This window comes from Tympanuchus pallidicinctus, unplaced genomic scaffold (assembly GCF_026119805.1).
Source record: "Tympanuchus pallidicinctus isolate F22 unplaced genomic scaffold, pur_lepc_1.0 scaffold1, whole genome shotgun sequence".
NCBI classification, from domain to species: Eukaryota; Metazoa; Chordata; class Aves; order Galliformes; family Phasianidae; genus Tympanuchus; species Tympanuchus pallidicinctus.
Genome location: NW_026294618.1, coordinates 87,921,506 through 87,942,836, shown reverse-complemented (window position 1 = coordinate 87,942,836; position 21,331 = coordinate 87,921,506). Strand labels below are relative to the sequence as shown.

General features: G+C 42.8%; 2 protein-coding genes across 6 annotated transcripts; one reads left to right on the top strand and one right to left on the bottom strand.

Annotated features, from left to right (window-relative positions):
* Window positions 1-2,878: 2,878 nt before the first annotated feature.
* Window positions 2,879-8,944, bottom strand: TATDN3 (TatD DNase domain containing 3). 4 transcript variants are annotated; one of them, XM_052675924.1, is made up of 10 exons: window positions 8,873-8,944; window positions 8,760-8,792; window positions 8,614-8,687; window positions 8,413-8,497; window positions 6,783-6,845; window positions 5,616-5,725; window positions 5,075-5,130; window positions 4,735-4,847; window positions 3,419-3,499; window positions 2,879-3,083 (listed from the first exon to the last, which is right to left on the bottom strand). In XM_052675924.1, exons 1-10 carry the CDS (start codon window positions 8,927-8,929, stop codon window positions 2,940-2,942), a joined length of 816 nt encoding a protein of 271 aa, XP_052531884.1. In that variant the 5' UTR covers window positions 8,930-8,944; the 3' UTR covers window positions 2,879-2,939. The 4 variants fall into 4 exon arrangements, with proteins under 4 accessions (XP_052531884.1, XP_052531894.1, XP_052531915.1 ...); XM_052675934.1 differs by having other exon boundaries at window positions 3,419-3,496; XM_052675955.1 differs by lacking the exon at window positions 6,783-6,845.
* Window positions 8,928-20,680, top strand: NSL1 (NSL1 component of MIS12 kinetochore complex). Of its 2 annotated transcripts, none has more exons than XM_052675906.1 (6): window positions 8,928-9,182; window positions 9,909-9,990; window positions 12,168-12,298; window positions 14,543-14,597; window positions 18,641-18,708; window positions 19,101-20,680. In XM_052675906.1, exons 1-6 carry the CDS (start codon window positions 8,928-8,930, stop codon window positions 19,377-19,379), a joined length of 870 nt encoding a protein of 289 aa, XP_052531866.1. In that variant the 3' UTR covers window positions 19,380-20,680. The 2 variants fall into 2 exon arrangements, with proteins under 2 accessions (XP_052531866.1, XP_052531869.1); XM_052675909.1 differs by lacking the exon at window positions 8,928-9,182 and adding an exon at window positions 9,346-9,495.
* Window positions 20,681-21,331: the final 651 nt, after the last annotated feature.

Below are 21,331 nucleotides of genomic sequence, written 5' to 3'. Positions count from 1 at the left end.
CAGTAACTTTCTCAAATTCATTTTCCTGCTTTGTAATGGAAACAAAGGCCCCAGTCAGCATTAATGAAAAAAAAAAACAAACAAACCAAAGCAGAAACTCATTAGTGATAAAACTTGCATTTCCAGCCAATTATTTACTGTTTCTGCTTCTAAAGAGCCTATCCATGCACTGCGTAGGAGCCAGCTGAAAACACTTCCAGCAAACGCCTTTGGTCAATTTGGTCAAACTCTTATCACAGTGAGTAACAGGATAACACATCTTATCTGCTTAGCCTTATTGTCACCTCCTCACTTGTTCCCACATTAAAATCTTGAAAAACTACTTAGCCTCACAGCTTGCCCCAGTACTTGGCAGAAGCAAGCCTTCAAGGGAAGTTTCAGAAGGGCCCTGCGAGGTTGCTGCATCTGCAGCCCTCCAGAAATGAACGGCAAGCTCACCCTGTGGAAAGTACATTCACATCACTGTCACCCTGCATCCTCCTCATGATGTGTGGAGCGATGCATTCACTGTAATCCTGTACACATGGGAGTTCCTCATGCCCATCTGTGTGCTGCCTTTTAAACTTGGAAAGCACCAATGACACGGGGCTTTTCCTCCAGCAGGAGCTGTAGCCACCAGAGCTGCACCAAAGACTGAGCGCTGAGTAATGAATGAGGCACCCCGAAGGCACTATTTTTTTACAAAAAAAATCACAAACCTTTCTTCATTTTTCTATCACTCCACATAGAGTCTTCAAGACAGACAAGAAAAGCCATACTACCAGGTCTGCTGTTAGGAGTATCCAAGGGGAGAATGATTGTTGAGGGTATTGCTCAGAAATGACCATTCTTCATATTGCTGGGAACCTCAGGAGCCACTGGGCAGCTCATTTAATATTTCTGTGGCCTGATTTTCACAGACACAAAGCTGGGGACACGCAAGCACTGCTCTGCTCCTGGAGTGCTGTGAGAGCTCAGTGGCGCTGCCACTGGCCCAGCAAGCTAAAGGCATGACAGAACAGGAAAGCTGCATCTCCACTGGTTCTGAGCTTTCTCGTTTCCCCTCAGGATTCCTGAAAGCTCAACTTGACACTCAGCTGAACTTCCATTGGATCTCTCCCTCAGCACACTCCTGGCTACTCCAGTAGCCCATGCTACACAGGAAGGGGACAGGATTCATCCCGACAACCACACTGGCTGCAATAGCATTCAGCACACATGTGCTTAACCTCTTTGCCACACACAGAAAAGTTGTTCTCCTGTGAAAGAAACAAACTTATTTCCAGAGCCTGCTGCCCTCAGTGCCAGCTGCAGGTGCAGGGCTAGCAAAGCCAACCAAATAGCACCCCAGAGCTGGTACAACTCCTTCTCCTTCTCCATACATGATTGCATTCCCATGCTTCACAGTCAGAACGAATCACATGTAAGGTAGCCTGTTATCACCTGCTTAGCATCTCCTGTGACATCATTAATATCATATAATTCAGGACTATGGCACACCTGTTCCCTAGCACCACCTGGAGGCAAACTGCATCATTCACTACTTCAGTGGAACTGGTGCCTGTAGACCAGGATAACAAATGGCCCTAACTACTCTGGGTCAAAGCTTCAGGAGACTCAAGCTGTGCTGATCTGCACGCACCCTGTAACACAGACCAATTCTTCAAGTTTTGTTGTGTGCTGCAAGACTGCTTAGAAACAAATATTTAAAGTTGATAAAGTAATTCTGGGTAGACCAGAATTGCATTTACCACAGTGCAGAATGCAGAATACCACAGTGTGGGTATGCCTTATACCACAAGGTTTTGCTCCCATTTCTATTTTACTGGATGGCTGACACCTTCTCCATCCTAATCCTCAAAACAGCAAATAAAAAACAAAACAAAACCTTCTTCTTGACCTATAAGGCAGAAGTAGTCAGCTCTAAGCTATTTACTGCAAGCAACCTGATATGCCAATCAAGACAATATTCTGTCTCCTCCTCATCCAACCCACAGAAAGGCAGACATCTGATGAATTCAGAATAGGGCATTACGAACCACTTTCCAAAGGGGCATTCAGGAAGATGCTTAAGCAAGAAGACAAGAAGAAGCCTAACCTGGAAAATGGTCTGTGTGCCCAATCTTAAAGCCAAATACTCTTGCTCTTGGATTTTCTACCAAAAATCCAAGAACCCCCAGGGAAACAAAGCCTGTACCTCCCTACCTGGCCCTCAGAACAAGTGTTATTTGTAATTCACCTCTTCACTGTTTAAGTCAATACAAATTTCAGCCCAGTATTTCAGCACATTTCAGTTCATGCAAGGTACTGTGAGACAACACAATATCCAGTTTTTAGAACACTGGCAGTCATAGCCGAATCCACAGCAGACAAGTCCCTCTAAGATCTCAGAACACTGGACTTGTTGCTCTTTCACATCCTGATACGGGGCAGACAGAAGAGTAGGCCTGCAGATAAGACCAAATCCTAAGTTCTTCCCTTGAGAGCGATTCAAAAACTAATAAAAGCACACCCCTCTCAAAATAACCAAGATCTGAACAACTGTTAAGTTACTATAAGCAAGGGAAAAGGAGGGGGAAAGTAGAAGGACTGCCATTCTTTCCCTCAAGCTGCATATCAAAAAGAATTGGAGCTGCTACACCTGCCCGGCTCAGAGCCCTGTCTTACTGACACTCAGCACTTCCATCCTTCTGGGGTTTTCAAGCAGGTCCTAGCAGGGCCACAGACAAGTGACTTCCAGTCAGTGGAATGAAGAACAACGTATCTTTATCACATTGAAGAGCCAATAATGCTGTACACAGAAAACCTCTGATGAACTCAGTATATTTGTTGTGAATTGTATCTGTGCAACACCATGCTCACTTCTTGACCTCTCTGATAGCAAAACTCAAGGCCAAGATGTGTGTTGGTTTTATTTATTACATCATAACCAATAGTTTCAACAACATCAGTTTCTAAGTCTATACCTGAAGGAAGTTACGAAGTTTGGGGAATACTTTCAGTGCATTCTGTGTCGTCACTTCTATAACTTCTTCAACTGGAATTCCTTTAATTTTAGCAATATATTCTGCAGCAATGTAAATATTTTTTGGTTCATTTCTCACCTGGATTAAAAAAAAACAAAAATAAAAATCAAACAGAGCAAATAACAGATCCCTCCAGGTGGCAAGTGCTTCGGATTCACTTCCTGACACACCTTCAGTCACACTGTACCTATCTATGGTACAGAAATTACAGGTATCTATTGTCCTTGAATCTTATTCCCCTTATATCTATAGCTATTTCTCTGAATTGTGTATTTCAAAATTTCCACCTGGCAATCTCCTTCATCCCCTGTCAATGCCTACACTCCTCCTCTCTCCCGTGCTAGCAACTAACCTCCACAAGGACGAGGAGTCATTGTGGATATACAAACATAGAAATCCCCCCCACCATTTACCTGTTTTTCAGGCCCCAAAGCAGGGGAGTCGGTTTCCAAGCATATACTTTCCAGAGGTAACACTTTCACAAGTTTCTGCTTCTTGAAGACAGTAAAGAGAACCATTAAATGTTTTATGCACTTACACTTGTGGGAAAAAAAATATAAGATATAAAGATAAGCTCTGCACTTAAAAGCAATGTTGAAAGACTCTGATGCCACTGTCAGTATACTATCAGCAAATTCAGAATGGCAGCAAGAATACCAGGAAACGCCCAAGATGTCCCTTTAAAAAAAGAATTATCTCATTTTTTGTGACTCTGAACATCTGAAGCACTTTTACCTGAATACTGGATCCTTTATTACTTTATCAAATAATGTGGTAATATTGCACAGAATCAGATTGTCATTGCAGTTTTAGTCTACCACTTTTCTGTATATACAGCATTTTAATATCTTTATTCCCCTTTCTGCTTTCACCATTCAGCTCCAGTTTGCTCTCCTTTCTGCAGCTTCCTGCCCTCATCCCCAACCATATCCACCCTCACAACCTTCCCACTTGACTGATGCCTTTTCTCGTCGTATATTTCCTGAGCTTATCACAGAAAATGATGATGGTGCAGGATGGAAGCAGACTGCTGACTGATCTGAGAAGTCAGCATAGTTTGAGCAGCCCACAGTAGAAACAGAAGCAGCATTTCACTGAGTCGAGGGCTGAAACTGGCCAGTGCTGATCTTAAGCAGTGTAGCTGATGCTTTGAGCAGCGTGCCATGGACTAATCAGCATTTCTCAAAGACCTGTAACTTAGCCAACTGTAAGGGGATTTCCTTTTGAACAAGAAGTGCCATAGCAGTGAGATAGAAACTAGTGCTTTTCCATGTGTCACCTCCCTGCTCTAGAGCATTACAGAATCAAAAATGTCCGAAGAAAAGTTCATCAGAATACAATAAAATGAGGGAAAAAAAATGCTCATTTTCTTAATGATTGCTTCTCATGAATAGCTGAATTGTTTTAGCCAAAATTTCTGCCCCAAATGTCCAGCTATGGCAAAAGTCCCAGACAGAAACATAACCAAAGTAAAAAGGCAGTTTTAACTGAAAGCAGGATCTTCTATCAAAAAGCATCAAGTGACTATAATCACATCTCTATGATAGTCTTTTATACTGAATAGACTTAATGAAAAACAACCAAACAACCAAGCATTCCTTCGAGCTGCACAGTAAAAAATACGTAGTTACACAGTAAAAATGTAGTTACGTTTGCCAATGTGTTAAGCTGCCAACTACTGCCTGCAGTCCCCAAGCACCGAGCAGGAGTGATCCCCTTCAAGTGTTACCTGATCACTCCTTATAATGGAAGGAGGAATGGAGAAGAAGTATCCAGCTTTCACTCCTTCCATGGCTACAGATGGCTTCCCATCAAACGCGTGAAGCAACACCTTTGAAGCACCTTGGAGAAAAGAAACAAACCAATTTATTAGCAGGGTTTACAGCATGTTCACAGTGTCCACTTCAAACTGGACCTCAACCCCACCAAAGAGTGAATACAGAATCTCCGCACCACTCTTCACAAGTTTCTTGGGCACAACATGATAGGAAAGCATTACAAAACTGAAGAAATTCTAGGAAATTCTGTTGGCAAAAAATAAGAAGGGAAAAAATGCATTAGAAACATACCTTGCTCCTTTAAGAGATTAATGGTTGGTCTTCCAGCTGAGCGGGAGTGAACATTTCTGCAAAGGAAAGAGAGAGAGCCGTGGCATTAGGAAATTAAGCAACAGTATTTGTATTTATTTTTCAATAAACATACACCACAGAATCACAGAATCAGAGGGGTTGGAAGGGACGCCTGTAGGTCATCTAGTCCAGTTCCTTGCTAAAGGAGGCTCTCTAGAGGAGGCTGCAATGAACCAACAGCATGTTGGGAAGAAAACAATCTGTGTTAGCACTTTTACTAGAGTAAAAAAAGTCTAGAGATGTGTATTTAAATCATTTTAGCCACAGTGAATATTTAGCAACAACACTGTGAAGACACGCTAGGGAACTCCACTGTATTCATGGGCAAAATTCAGTAATTACATCTCAAGCTGGAGACTGCCAGGACACTAATACCAGTGTAAGCCATGTAAGTTCGGGAGGCTCTTAGTAATCATAAATCCTGGGAACAATGTACAGAGGTTACTGAGATCTGGAAAACTCTCCTATTAGTAAAACTTACAAAGGCAAATCCAGTTTTCTTGCTAACTCAACCTGCTTGATCAGAACCTGTCTTTGTCCTTCCTTCTGTTCATCTGTGCTGGCAAATCTAGGAGTGAAATCTAATCCAACCTACGGTACAAGAACAAAAGTGAGAAAGTTGTACAGGTCTAAGGCTTGACTAAATCACAATAGCACACAGAGAAAAAGAAAAAAAAAGTTTCAAACCTGCAAGGTATTACAAAACATATTTATGAAAGATGGCAATTAAGAAGGTTGTAGCCACACTGTAGCTTAATTCAGAAAGGAATTCATTCTCAAGACAAGACTTTCAATTATGAAAGCACTTGAAGGCAGCGACTGTACTTAGCATTTTAATCTGTAAGCAGTTTTCTGAGTTTTTCTATACTATTAAATATTATTTCAGATAAAATCTCAAAGCTGGATCTCCAATCTAAGCTGAATTTCCAACTTGAACCTGTAACTTAGTCCTATCCCTAGCAAAAAAATTACCCATTAATTTTATAGCTTTTTTATCTAAATACATTCAAACAGAATTTAAACTTCATCAAAGAAGCCAAATTTACTGTTATACAAACCAAAAACCTGGTTAAAGTACAGGAACAAAACAGAACTACAGAACATCCTGAGTTGGAAAGGACCCACAAGGATCAACTCCAAGTTCAACTCCTGGCTTCACACATGACAAGTTTAGCCAAGTTCTCTCAACAATTGCCTTTCCTCCAGCAAGAACCAGCCACAAACCCCTCTGCTACCAACATACCAAAGGGACGGACTCTACCCTAAAGTTTTCAAGCTTCAGTTTGTTTATAAGGAAATACAATATAATAGACATTGTGTGGGTAGAGACAGACAAGGGAAAGGGACTTATGTAAGCCACCAAGGCATGCTGAAACCATAGGTTGGCCTAACTGTGTTGCAGAAGGGAGAAAGGACCTGAACAAGGGTAACTATTTCCTAATAACAATATAATGAAGGAAAGCAGGGATTTGGGCAAATCTAGGAAGGAGAGCACGTTAAGAGAATTACTGATTAGTTGTGGGGTTTTTTCAGACGGCCAGCAATGTTTATCACATATACAAAGCCAAGCATTCACTAAGATTTTGTAACTGGTGGCAGATGCTGCCAAAGCCATATACATTTGAACCCATTTTGGAATTCTACTTACTTCTCCAATTGCCACCAACTTATCTTTGTAGAGTTCTATAAGTGGCAATGCTGCATCCAGATCCTGCAAGAACAAAAGCAACCCTGACTTTGAGGTGGAAGCTTTATAAATGCAAAGTTGTGATTAATTTGGATTTCTGGGCCACAGGGGCACACTGCTGGCTCATGGCCTATCTGTTGTCCCCCAGGTCCTTATCTGCAGAGCTGCCTTCCAACAGGTCAGCCCCTAACCAGATGCATACAGTTATTCCCCCGTAGGCACAGGACCCTATACCTGCACTTGCTGAACCTCATCAGGTTTCCCTCTACCCTGCTCTCTAACATGCAGAGGTCTTGCTGAGCGACTGCACAGCTTTCTGCTGTGTCAGCCACTTCTCCCAGCTTTGTACCATCAGCCCTTCCCTTCACTCCTCTTAAATTTTGTACCTTAAACGTGCTATCACTGGAAGTTGAGCTATCAGCAGTATTTCAAAGACTGCAGGATTTTCCTGCTTTACTCAAAGACCCCTCCTTTCAAGGTGAACTTTTCATAGGACCAGAAGTAGTAACAAAGCCCATAGTCTGGTCATGTTACATGGCTGCAGGCAGTTCTTCAAGCTCCCCAGGCTAAGGACAAAAACTGGTATTCTCCCAGTCCCACGCTAACAAAGGGCCATCTGCAAACAAGATGCATTCTGTTCACTGTAAGCAAGCTGTTCACTTGGGATTTTTAGAACTGCTTTCCAGCAGCATCGCTTCTGGGGCCAGATGGCTCTCAGTGCTGCTGAAGTCACACAGGCAGATGCTATGCTGCAGGCCCTGGGGTTTGGTCTGCTGCGTCCTCCACTTCACAGAAACACAACTAACTGGAAATCAGGCAGACCAGGGCAGCCCCCTGCATCTCCAGCGCAGCCATAGCATAGAATCACAGAACTGTTTGAGTTGGAAGGGACTCTCAAAGGTCATCCAGTCCTTCTTTACATCCAATCTCAATACGAAACTCCTCTCTTTTAGTTTAAAACCAAGTCCCCCTGTCCTAACACAACAGACCCTAATAAAGAGTCTGTACCCTTCTTTCTTACAGCATCCCTCTAGATACTGAAAAGTTGCTGTCAAGTCTCCTTGGAGCTTTCTCTTCTCTGTTCTGAACAGCCCCAGCTCTCTCACCCTGTCCTTGTAGGAAAGGTATTACATTCCTTGAATAATTCTTGTAGTCCTCCTCTGGATGCACTCCAACAGGTCCATGTCTCTCCTGTACTGAGAACTCTACATGTGGACACAGTACTCCAGGTGAGGCCTCATCAGCGCAGAGCAGAGGGGCAGGATCACCTCCCTCACACTGCTGGCTGTGCTTCTTTTGGTGCGGCCCAGGATCCGGTTGGCTTTCTGGGCTGTGAGGGCGCACTGCCAGCTCCTGTGCAGCTTGCCATCCACCAGTGCCTCCAGGTCCTTTTTGGCAGGGCTGTGCTCCACTCTTACACCCCCCAGCTTGTACCAATAGTGGGGGTTGCCACGACCCAGGTACAAGACCTTACAACTTGGATCTGCTGAACCTCAAGAGGTTCTCCTGTGCCTCCTGCTCAGCCTGTCCCTCAGACACGTCCACACAGCAGCACATCACAGCTGCGCCAGGCTACCCGCCACTAATTTACCTTTAAAGTAACGCTGCGTTGCTCTTCTGGAGAAACATCCTGCACAGGGTGAACGCCCAGACACGGCAGCACGAACCCCGGGAACCTAGAACAGAGCGTCGGGCCGAGCCAGTCTGAGGCGGGACCGAAAGCCCGAGCAGCGGGGCGGGCAGCACGATCACAGTCCCGCCGGGCCGCGGACGCCTGGCCGTCGGCTCGCACCTGTCGGACAGCTCCAGCACGCCGCGGAACTCCCCCGCCTGCTCGGTCACCGCCACCAGCGCCGCCACCGCCGCCTGTCACAGCCACAAACAGCGCTGAAGGCCGCGCTGCGCGCCGCACCTGCCGGGCCGCGGGGCGCGCCTCACCTGCCGGGCCGCCCGCACCACGGCCGCCACGTCCTGCAATAGACACGCAGCGCCTCAGCGCCGGGCCGCGCCGCTCCGGTCCCCATCCGCCCGCCCTCCCCGCGGCGCCTCACCGACTGGAAGCAGGGCGCGGAGAGGTGGCAGTGACAGTCCACCGGCCTCGCCGCCATGCCGCCGCGCCGCGCCCGGCCTCGGCCTCGAGAGGGAAGGGGCGGGGGAGTGGCGGGTTGTGCTTCCGGGCCGGCATTTTCAGTTCGGAGGAGGCGGGAAATGGCGGCCGGGCCGCCCGAGCGGCGGGACGCGCGGGTGCGCTGCTGCTCGCGGCGCGGCCTGGACGAGGTGGTGGGGCTGTGCGCGCCCTTCCTGCGGGGCCTGGCGCAGGGGCAGCCGGGCGGCGCCGCAGCCGCGGACGACGCGATCTGGGTACGGCACCGCGAACCCCGCGGCCCGGTTGGCGCTGACCGTTACGGCTCGGTCTGCCGCGTCGGGCGGTCAGCGTGGGGTGGAGAGGCGGAGAGGCACGGGGGGCGGGGCTGTGGCTGCAAGAACGGAACGCGCTCGAGGAGAGCACAGAAGCTGGTGAAGGGCCAGAAAACAGGGAATGGCTGAGGAAACTGGGGCTGTTTGGGCTGGGGGAAGTTTTGGTCTGCAGGAGGGGAGACTGGAGGGAGACCTCATTGCTCTACAATTGCCTGAAAGGAGGCTGCAGCGAGGAGGGGAGTCGGTAACACCACGAGTGAGCATAGAATCACTCGGGTTGGAAAAGACCTTAAAGATCATCGAGTCCAAAGGGAGAAGTGATAGTATGTAAGGAAACAGCCTCAAATTGTGCTGAGGAGGTTTAGTTCGGATGTCGGGAAGAATTTATTCATAGGAAGAGCTGTCATGCATTGGAACAGGCCTTCCAGGGACATAGTGGAGTTCCCCTGCCTGCAGATATTTAAAAATCACGTGGACGTGGCACTGAGGGATGTGGCGTAGTGCTGCACTTGGTTGGTAGTGCCAGGTTGATGGTTGGATCTTCACGATCTTAAGGATTCCGTGATTCTTGTCTGCCAAGCCAGGCACTCATACAGGAGGGGTCCTCTGTGCTGATGTTGCACATGTGTGTCTAAAGCATAACTTTTCCAGCCTATGCATCTCTTGCAGAACTTTGAGGCAGCAGTGAGAGAGAATGTTACTGTTAATGGGCAGCTCTGGGCAGAGACATCAGCTGACTCTGAACCAAGCAGTACGTATGGTCTTTCATTCATTTTACATGTGTTTATATAGTTGGGTTTTTTTTAGATGTGGTATTTTTAATTGGGCACTTCTTCCTCTAGTAGAGTGGCAACAATGACTCTCATGAAGCAGATGAATTGGAACTCAAGCTTGGCTGCGTCTGTATAAAAAACTGAAGTACTGCACAGCAGGAACATGGTTCTTGCAGAGCATTGTTTGTAAGGGAAAAGCAACTAAAAGGTATAGCAAAAAGTATCTGTGACAGTACAAAAGGGAAGACAGCTTTGTTAGAAGGAGCACTGTTCTGGTTGATGCCTATAGCAAGGTGCTTACAGATAGGCACAGTTTTAGCTGTCACTATTATGGTACCTAAATAACTTAAAAGGATCTGTTCTTTACTAGAGAAAAGTAGTTTAGAAACACCCACAACATCTGATACTGACATAGGAAATAAAATAAAGTTCAACTAATTTTAATAGAAAACCTGCAGAAAGATTTTAGAAAGTTGCTATTCCAAAACATAATTTTTAATTCAGGTTGGGAAAGAGCATGTTCCACTTCAATAACTTTTCTCATAGGAATAAAGGGAGTATACAAAATCTGATGGACCAGGGCCTGCTGACCTATTTTTAAAGCTGAAATGAAGCAATAGGATGGATCCAACTGTGGAGGCTTCAGCTCTACACAGGGGAGTTAGTGGTTGATTGTTCAGATGGTGAAATTTTCTTCCTTGTGGCTACTGGAATTTCCTTTACTGCACCATATCTGTTGCCTCTTGTCCTTAAGCTGCACACTTTTGAGAAGAGCCTGCCTCCATCCTCTCTAGAACCACCCTTTAACTAGACAAGGATAACAGATTTCTCCTGTAGCTTTCTTTATGCTGAACAAATTCCTGTATGCTTCTCATACATCATGTACTCCAGATGCCAAGCCTCTTGGTGTCTTGGTGTTCTGCCGTTATCCAAGCAAAGATGAAATAGTTTAGGTAGGTGGAAATGCTGGCTGGATCACTGAGCTCAGAGGGTTACACTGAGGGTTAAATTGGCTCTTTTAATGGCAAGTCTAAAAAAATAAAGAATCCCACCAACTCTCAAAACTTGTTTTTAACTTTCTGAGGTTAATCATCACCTGATTCTGCACAGCTTGACCAAGAGAGGGTGCTCAAAATCCATTTGTTACCACTAGATTGACAATAATGCATGGCTTTGCAAGCTGTGTTTAACATCACTGGAAACTGTGAATGTAAATTCTAAGAAAATTTCAAAGTTCAGTGTAAAAATTATAAAACAAGACCACTGTTGGGGTTTTAAGCCTCCGCTGATGGAAAAAAGAAATATAGGTGTGCAAATGAATGAATGTAGAATTATGCATTCTCAGTTATGCAAGGTTAGAGTATAACATTGAGCTGTTAATTCTGTTTTCTTCCATAACTCATAATTTTTATGGTCTGTAATGATGGCTTGTGACATCAGAACAGTGCAGGCATTTATTTGTCCAAATGCTGAAGGCACTTATAAAACAGTGCATTAAGCTTTAAAAATTGTCAAGTTTAACTGCAGTCTTGGAGAAGCTGAGTATTTGTAGTACAGTAACAGAAGTCAAAATACTCATTTTCTACACATTTAACCTAATCTTGATTGGAAAAGAAGGCTGTGAAAGTTGGCTCCTATCAGATGCAGTCTTTGGCATCAAAGTTTGAAAGCAGACTAAATTTTGCTTTTCTGTCTTCCCATGAAGTGCATCCCAGAGGAATATTTCTGGGAACAAGGTTTCGTTAAGGTGGTGGTACATGTTATCAAAAATGCATGGATTGATTTAATGATTACAATGTATGCCTGTGTTCTATATGATGCAAAGTCAGTTAGCCTTCAGCTTACTGCTTGGACAGCTGCATCTTGTTCAATGCTTGTAAATTACACAAAATTAAACGGATCAAATCACTTTTCTTGCAACAGCTTGCATTGTTTCTTTCAGTTGAGAAACAAGTTAGCTAAAAGGTAACCACTTCTTTGTGAGACTTTTGGCTTCGATTCAGAACGCTTAGAGCATTGGCGATTTTTTACTCGCTAGAGATCCAGGACAGATGTATTTATCTTCATTGAGAATCATAGAATTGTTCAGGTCTCAAAGAAAAGAAACATTGTAGGTAGGAGCATCGTTACAATAACTTTGTTGCAACTTTGTTAGGTGCCAACATCAAAATTCTTGAAGATCAGCTTGATGAACTGATAGTAGAGACAGCAACAAAACGTAAGCAGTGGCCTAAGAAGATACTGGTGCATGCTATCCAGACCATGAAAGCAGAGCAAGAGATGTTGGTGAGTAACACAGATGCTCAGAAAAGCTTTGCTTATAGTTATAGCTGGTGTGTGTAATTTGAAGGAACAAATCATCAAGTGTTGACCTTTAAGTTTCTTCCCACAGTTGCATTTGATTTTGTCATATAATGAAATTTTTTCCTTGCGTGAATTTGCATTAATTTGTTCTCCAGTAAAATAAGGGTTATTACAAGCTGCTGTGACTACGAATGAATTAGGCCCATGTTACAGTTCAGCAAATTACTGAGGCACATTTTTCCCACATGATGATTTGTGCTTTACAAGTCAGTTTTACCCCTATTTATCTTGTAAAATTCAGGTTTCTAAAGTTCCTATCTGAAGGCTGGTTGAAGTACTGTTACAATACATGCAGGCATATATATTACCACATGCAGTATTTGGCTTTTTAAAGGATGTCTATGTTTTTCCTAAGTACTTCTGTTGAGCCAGTAACTACACTGAGTACTTTCACTAAAGAAAGAAAAAAGGTAGTGTGGATTATGAATAGGTTCATCGATTTCATTTTTTTGACACTGAGTGTAAAGTAATCATTGGCATTGGGCAGCCAATGTTCTTAGTCATGTTCTTAGTTGCTAAGTTTCTTTTCTGCAGTTACATTAGGACTCCTTTTGGCTTACTTGCAGGTTAACTAGACATCAGTTTTCTTTCTCGTATTCACCCTAAAGAGCTGTGAACTTCTCCCCATCTCCTGAAGTACGTTTTTTAAGTGTCCGACTTTTGAATACATTCTTAAACCATCTTGGTTTTCTGGCAGATTAATGGCCTAATGATAGGTGCTTTATTATATGATTTTGGAGGAAAAAAACCATCTGAATCTCTAGGGGTAAAAGACAGGGGTTTCTGGACTGTGATACACTGTTTGAGCCATTTCTGTGTGAGCGCGTATGTGAACAGATGAAGAAAAAAGAAGAGGATTAGGGAAAATGCTCTTCCTTTCTGAATGGGACTGATGACCAAGCACATGGAAAAGGCCAAGAAACGTAGTCCTTTCTTTGCCTTTGTCTTTCCTGGTAAGATTTGCCTTCAGGAACCATAGGCTTCCAAAACCTGTGCGAAACATTCGAACAAGGAAAACATAACTTGAGGGAATGGTAGACAAGTGTCAAGTTAGGAACGTGGTTGTGCTGCTGTTCAGAGGGACCTGGATGTGCTGGGGAAATGGGCTGACAGGAAACTCGTGAATTTTGGCAAAAGATAATGCTGGGAGGAGAAATAACCACATGCACCAGGCCAGGCTTCCCCACAGCTGGAAAGCAGCTTTGCCGAACAGGCCCTGAGTGACAAGCTGACCGTGAGCCAGAAACGCACCCTTGTGGCAAAGGAGGCCAACAGCCTCTTGAACCGCATGACGAAGAGCACTACCAGCAGGCTGAGGGTGTGATTCTTTCACTCTTCTCAGCCCTGAGGAGACGCATCAGAAGTACTGAGTCCAACTCGGGGCTCCTCAGCGTGAGGAAGATGTGCACAAATTGAAGCAAGTCCAGTGATGAGTCATTGGTGTGACGGGATTGTTCAGCCTGGAAGAGAGAAGTCTTGGGTGTATCAGCACTGTACAAATATGCATGCAGTAAGAAAGAAGCAGTGTGACCCATGCTCAGCTCAGTGTTCAGACAGTGCTCTCAGACATAGGGTTTGAATTTTGGGTGGTCCTGTGTGGAGCCAGGAGCTGGGCTCCATGATCCATGTGGATCCCTTCCAACTCGGGATGTTATGCGATTCTGTGAAAACTTGCTGTTGCAAAACACCAAGATTTAACAAGACCTTTTGATCGTTTGGAAAAGGAGAGCTATGTTCCACCTGAATCCTAAAGTAGATGACTTACTTAGGTTGCTTCTCAGACTCCTTTATTCTGCAGCTGACCTTCTTCTGTTTTTGTGAATGGTTCCTTTGGAGTCAGAGCTGTTATTTTTCCTGGGTTGTTCAGCAGATGGTAATGGTTCTTCCAGAACATGTGGATTTTAATTTAGAAATTCTCATGCTTTAATAATTAGAATTCCATAAACTAAAGGAGATTCTGGAGACATGTTCTCAGTGAACTTATGTTAATCAGATCATTCTTTCTAGTAGTTGAGTATCTATAAACTAAACATCTAGTACACTCTAAATAATTCCACCACCATCTCCTTCTATTAGCCTTTCTCCATTATTCTAGCTGCCATGTATATATTAGATATCTGTTAAAGCAAGGGAGCGTTTCAGATTTTTTCTGTTTTGAATTTGCAGAAGCTCTACCAGCCTGTCATAACGCCAGAAGAGATTAAATCACAGCCTTCTCAAGGTAATGATTTCTCAGGGGAGGACAGCAGTATACCGAGGGAACACTGCCTTCCTTCCTGCCTAGCAACAAACGTTTAAGAAGTTTTATTTCTTTAAATTTATTTATCTTTATTGACTATATTAACTAAATTAGCTAAAATAGCTGGAAGTTTTGTTATAATTGCAGTACTGCTGCATTAGCTTATTAATCTGTATGCATTTCTCTTGTTCTGAATGCTCTCTGCTGTTATATACTGTGCTTAAAGGCAGAAGATGCCACTATGAGGGCACGGAGAAGAAAATGTCAAATATTCACTTTCTCTTACCTCTGTTCACCTTCTGTTCTCACCTCTTTTCTTCACCATTGGGTGGAGGCAAGATGCGGAACTGGATGGACCGCTGACATTATACTTTGGCCAGTCTTGTCTTCCTTCCTATATAAATACTAGAAATACTTCAGTCTCTCTTCCTAATCAGGCGGCTTCCTCGGGGAATTGAAAGCTGTCCTGTGGTATCACTGCTGATAGGGTTGGCTCTCCACACTTGTAAGGCATGCATCAAATTTTATTCTGCTTATGTAAAACTGTGAAAGATGTCCTAAGTTTGCTGCATGCTTTGGAAAGGTTATTCCTTGTTCTGAGGCATTTGTACAAGGTGCTGTGTACTTTGCAATAGTAGAATAGGAGGTGCTTTTTCTGTAGCTGGCCTAAAGAAATGCCTTGCCTGTTTTTATGTACTGAAAAATGACAGAATGTATGTAAGTTGCTCCATAAGTAATGCCTCTTTTTTTTTTTTTTTTTCCGTGCAAATTATAACAGATACAAACTCTATTTGATAGAGCAAATTCTTAGCTACAAAACAGTATTTTTCAACAGTCACCACTGTTAGCTATGCATTTTAGCCAGTGACGAACAAGAGCCTGAATGTGCACTGGTAAAAATCTGCACCCATGGAAGTAACCCACTATTTCACAGCTACTATGACAGTGTCGTTGCTAGGAAAATGTTGCTCATGCAGACCATCCTTCATTGGCCCAAACAGACGGAAGTCAGAAGGCACCAAATTTGAACTATATGGTACGTGTGGTAGGACAGTCCAGCTAAGATTGGCAGTGTGCTCCATGGCTTCCAGACGGATATGGGGCCTGCTTTTATTGTATTGCAAGAGAAAGGTTGCTTTATTCCCTGGCCTGGCTCTGGAAGTTCAATCCTTTGGCTTAGTCAGCATCAGGATGTAGTGGTCGAGTTATGGTTTATCCGGGTTCCAGGAAATCTAGAAGGATCACTCCTTTCCTATCTTGAAAGACTGTGCTCATCACTTTACCTACTGAGGGCTGCATCTTCGATGGGGAAGTCACGTGTCACTGATCCACAGATTGATGTTTTGACTCCAACTCACAGTGATGACATGATGTCACTGATAATGATGTGATCCTGGAAACTGTCACCTTCAGACCTGTACTGCAAATTCAGTAGGTTCTGACAAACTTGCATACAGGCATTCATGAGACACACTTGGTGCAGACTTTCCAATGTTGCCACCATCATATCCAATACTTTGAAGCTGATATTCAGCTACGAACACAGTTCTCCGGTTATAATCTGCCAATTTGTGTGGATGAGCTGATCTAGGTGCTCTTCATTTCATGGTGTGACAGCTGTGCATGGCTGTCCAGAACAGGCTTGTATTTCATGTTGGTGTCACCACTGCTGAAATGCACCATCCACTTCCTCACTGTGCTCACATCCACTGTCTGGTCTCCATCAACATTCAGAGAACACTGATGAATGTCAGTGGATGCCAGTTTTTTCTGCATGGAGGAATTCAGTGGCACACCTTTGCTTGATATGCACTGCTGTATCAGATGCCATTTTGTCAGACTGCTCCTCTGCTGCCATCTGTCTCATAGCAATGACATGTAATGGGATGTCAGCAGGAAGGTTCAGTCTCTACTGCCACACCACCAACATCTGCCTCTGACATCGCGGGCCAACATTGTAGCATAGGAGATATTACTTTGGGAGCAGTCTTCATACCAATGCTGTTTTAAGTGGACAAACATGGTCAGAGAACTCTCTATGGATTACTTCACATGCTGTAAAGCTGGTGTAACAAGCAGAGGTGTTAAATTAAGTTTGAGAAGCAAGGCTCAGGCTTCCAGCTCTCACTCTGCTGATCTGGCTTCACTCTAGGCATCATTTCCTCTTTGTAAACAGGAGATGTTGCTTCCAGAAGTGCCAGCCTGTGCAGCAAAGCAGCTAACAGGATCAGCAAAGAGTGTCACTTCATGTCTGCATTTCTTTTGGTTTCTAGTGTGTAATTCTATGCTCTTCTCATATGAATTAAGTACTCACAAGCTAGTAAGAGCTTGCACTACAGTCTCCTACAGTCTTACCTTTTCATGTTAGGTAACAGCAAAGCTTCAGTTAAGACAGCATAGAGTTTGTGCTGAATATTAGTATTATGTAGTATTTGGGAAGTTTATGTATCCCAGTTTAGTAAGTACAGTGGCCAGAAACAAAAAATGTTTAGATTACTCAATACCTTTCATTTCCTCTTTTCATTTCCCTATGTTTTGGAAAGCCTTGAACACTGAGGAATATACTGCTGTCCATGTAAAGCTGAACTCATGCAGGCAAATTTCATTTAAATGTGTGTCAGTCTTTCTGTATACCTGGAATAATCACTGGAATTATTTTTACTTAGCTCCTTCCTTACAACTTCACAGCCTTCTACTCTGCATATTCTACTGTAAGAATTGCTTTTTATGGACATGTTCTTTTAGAGAATGTCCATCATAAACGTCTGTGTTGCATTTGAAGAGGCTACTACTTGAATATTTTTTCTTCCAAATTCTGAATGATTGTGCTTTTTAGCATCCATATCCATATACAGACAGTGTTCCCTAAGCCAAGTTTGATAAGCACTGGGGACACACAGTACAAGCAATTTAACAAAACACTCTCTTGCTTCATACTACGTTTCAGCAGGAGGTCACTGTCACCCTGCACTAGAATGCAGTGATTGACTTAAATTATCTTCAGTAGCATTAATTAGATTGACTTCAAAGCAAATTGGTGTTTTGCTCTGCAATGATTTAGGACTGCATGCACCATCTGATGTGGTGTTCTTCTGCAGGCCCTGGTGACACCCTACAGACAAATACTGGTGGTAGGTGAGACAACTTAGTTCCCAGATGCACACTTAGCTGCTGATTTTAAGTTTTTCTTGATGGCATAGTGCCTCAAGCAGGACAATGGCAGAGAGCATGCAAAATAATATGTAATAATTTTAAAACTTTATAATAACTTTAAAACCTTAACTCCTGAACAGAAGAAATATTATTGTTTGTGAATCAGTCATCAAAAACGTGTGTTATGTTGATGATCTTACTGCTACTGCAGTCAAATAATTTCCCCAAGTGTTCTGTACTGCTGTCTGCCTCAGTCTTCCTGAAAGCTTCTTTTTCTTCCTTTTGTTGTTAACCCAACAGAATTAGTGCCTTTTTTACTCCTGCTTGGAAATTAAATCAGAATGAAAAGTAGCTTTTGTTTTTTGTTTTTTCTTTAACGAAAGCTGAGTTGTTGCTATCAGGCTGAAGTTGTAAGACTGAGGATTTTCCCCCCTCCATTAAATTATTTTCCTTCATGTAATTTTCTCCACAGTTATGTTTATCCTTTGGAAATTTTTTTCCACAATGTGATATGATTTTGAAAGATTGAAAAACAGATCTACTTATTTTTAACCTTCTCCTTTATACACATACTGTTTCTGTATCTCATGTTTTGGACAAGCTATAGGATTTCTAGCAAAGACCTCTGTGGCTTGCAGCAGTTGAGACCTCTATCCACTACTGCACTTTGCATGATTAGAAGTAATAAGAGTAAGATGAAGCACATCAGCTGTCATCACCAACACTAATTAAAGAGATATGTTGTACGCTTAATTTTACAGAGGGACTCCACTGCTTCTCATGCCCCGTGTTAAGAAGTCAGTAGCAAGTATCAGGGAAGGAGGGGAGGAGTTGTGTGTCAGAAGCTTATTGGAGCTTTGTGTTTTTCTCAGATGCTTACCTCACAGATCTGAAGCAGGTGACTGAAATGGCATCCAAGCAGATTGGTGAGGCCATGAAGGTGAGATCTATGTATGCTCCAAGGGGATTTTTTTGTTTCATTTTGTTGTTTTGATAATGCCATGAAATGAGGGTTGTAATTTATCTTGGTTGTAGATTTGTACAAAAAAGCCTGCGTGTACTATTGAAGCAAGTACATATTTAGGTTTGTATTACTGAAGTTATACCTATGAAGAATTCTCCCTCAATTGTAGTAGGAAGGAAGAATACCCTCTGACTTCAGCAAGTGTTTCTTACAGAGATTTTAAAATCTGCAGCATCCAAAAAATATCTTGTGAAGATCATCTCTGCAGACACTGAAGCTTTTGTGCCTCTCAGAATCTAATTAACATCTCCCTCATTGTAACCATTGCTTTTCCCATGTAACTTGAGATACTTGATTTGTTTTCGCAGTCTCTCCCAGCCCTAATAGAAAGAGCAGAAGGTTTTTCCCAAGCGTTAACTTGGCAACCAACCTTGGAACTCTGCAAGCTGCGTCAAGAAGTCTTCACTGGTTGTAATGCAAAGGAGGAAAATAGTGTCCAAAACTTTGTATCACCAGCAGAAGTCACACCAACAGACGCTGATACCACTAACAATCCTTACACTTTGTTCAAAAGAAAAAAAGCTGCAGATACACCACAGAGAAGATACTACCCGCTTCGACGGAGGAAAATTACCCTCAGCATGTAGATTTCTCATTTAGAATTTCAGGATTGGAGATTCAGAAATATTCTCGTTCAGTGTATTCAGTTTAAAAAGAAAAAAAAAACACAAAAACAACAACAACAAAAAATCATTCTACTCTCTAATTCAGTGCTATACAAGGGAGATTCCTTGATTATTTAGTCTTTTGATTCTTTTAAATATTTCTCTTCTTACTGTTACACTGGTGGTATTATGAAAGCCTATATGAACCAGTCACTGCTGATACCCAGCAAGTATGTTTACTGATTAACTCTCTTCTTTGCCCATTTATTACAGCATTTATTACCCTCAGCCTTCGTGCTTCTCAGAGCTGTGCAAATGCTTTATGTGTGTGGGCACTCCTTTGGTAAACTAGTAAGTGCTCATATACAGCAGGCACATCTCTGAAGATGTTGGAGAGTGTCTAATTCTCCTAACCATGCTTCATTTAAACTGAGTTTGGATATTTAATAAATAAATTTAAAATACTTTCAGACTGGAGTATGTGAAACCCACCAATTTTAGTACAGTGTTTGAGTTTTTAGAAAATCCATGTGCAAATCTAAAATTGATCCCTCCTGTTCTACCTCTCAGGTAATCTTCTAGATCAGCACGGCTCATTTGCAGTCATCTTGATTTGAACTTGGAATTTTAATAATTATATGCATTTCCCTGCAGAGTGCTCTACTGAACAATGATTTGACCATCTGCATTTTACCATCTGATATTTCAGTTTGTGTAAATAACTGATCTAAGCAATCTGGGGTTTTCCTGGACAATAGATGTACACATTACAGGATCTCGACTTGGCCATGCGTTTGTGGCATTTGACTAAACTTACCCAAAAAAATCTAAAACAGTAGAGATTAACAGTAAATGGGATTAAATTGAGCTAGCATTTTTTATTATAAGCACAGTAGTACCTAGACATTTACGTAGTAGTATTAAATTAAGCATTGTGCCTTAGCCACTGCAAACTTTTTCCAGCTTATGACTGCATACGCTTACAGTAAGTACTCGTGTCTAACCAATATGTCATGTATTCCCTCCTGCAGTACATAGAGGGTGATTTGGAAGCTTTGCTAACGGAATGCAATGTAGTGAGAAGGCAGGTGCAGCTTGATGTCTAGAGACTGACAGTTTTCAAGGAAGTGCGTGACAGATTGTAGCGTCGTTTATGTTGTGAAGGTGAGCACCTGTACCAAGGCTCTGTATCTTTAATCGTATGTAAATATCTCCTATCACTTTTGTATATACAAACTTCTGTTTTTATACAAAGTAAATTAAATCAACTAAGAAAGATCAAAGATCTGGATGTCTGTCTTAGTCCCGCAATACATGTTGACTGAACAGTTAGTGTATTAGTGCTGTAGAAGACATCTGTGTTAAATTTTGGCTGGAGTAACTGAAGTAGTTCCATTTACTGCCTTTGAACTTACGACTGCTATTAATCACAAGGCTACAAAGCCTCTAACATAAGAGAGGACAGGATGTGAGAGGGACTGGAATTGCAAAGCTGCAGAACGTGTGACCAGGATGGTTTTTCGCACAGTGAATTCTGGTTTGTTTGAATGTGTGTGTGTGTTCTGGTTGAAAATCCCCACTGTTGCACAAATGCATACATCTTCACCAAGCACTGCAGGATTTTGCATGTCTATTACAGTATTTAAATATTTTTATGTTAATAGAAATAGGTATATCTCTTTCAAGAGGCACCATCTCAAATGACCAACATAAGACAAATGCCTTAGGAAATAAGGAGAGCGAGCAGTGTGGATTAAGGGCTAGTAAGTGAACTAATGACTTCATCCTATGGTGCCTGTTAGAGGTAAGAGAGTGCAGGGCAGCCGGTCTGCATGGGTTTTGAAAGAAGTGGGAATGGATGTCTGCTGCCTTGATCTAGAGCAGCCAGACCTGGTTCTATGGCCCTCCTTTTAATCACAGCTGGGTAGAAAAAG

Coding starts and splice junctions, on each gene's coding strand:
- NSL1 (XM_052675906.1), top strand. CDS start 8,928: ATGCCGCCGCGCCGCGCCCGGCCTCGGCCTCGAGAGGGAAGGGGCGGG. Junction 9,991..12,167: donor AGCTGACTCTGAACCAAGCA/GTACGTATGGTC, acceptor CAACTTTGTTAG/GTGCCAACATCAAAATTCTT. Junction 18,709..19,100: donor AGATTGGTGAGGCCATGAAG/GTGAGATCTATG, acceptor TTGTTTTCGCAG/TCTCTCCCAGCCCTAATAGA.
- TATDN3 (XM_052675924.1), bottom strand. CDS start 8,929: ATGGCGGCGAGGCCGGTGGACTGTCACTGCCACCTCTCCGCGCCCTGC. Junction 5,131..5,615: donor AGAAAACTGGATTTGCCTTT/GTAAGTTTTACT, acceptor TTTCCTTTGCAG/AAATGTTCACTCCCGCTCAG. Junction 4,848..5,074: donor TAATCTCTTAAAGGAGCAAG/GTATGTTTCTAA, acceptor CTTTTCTCCAAG/GTGCTTCAAAGGTGTTGCTT.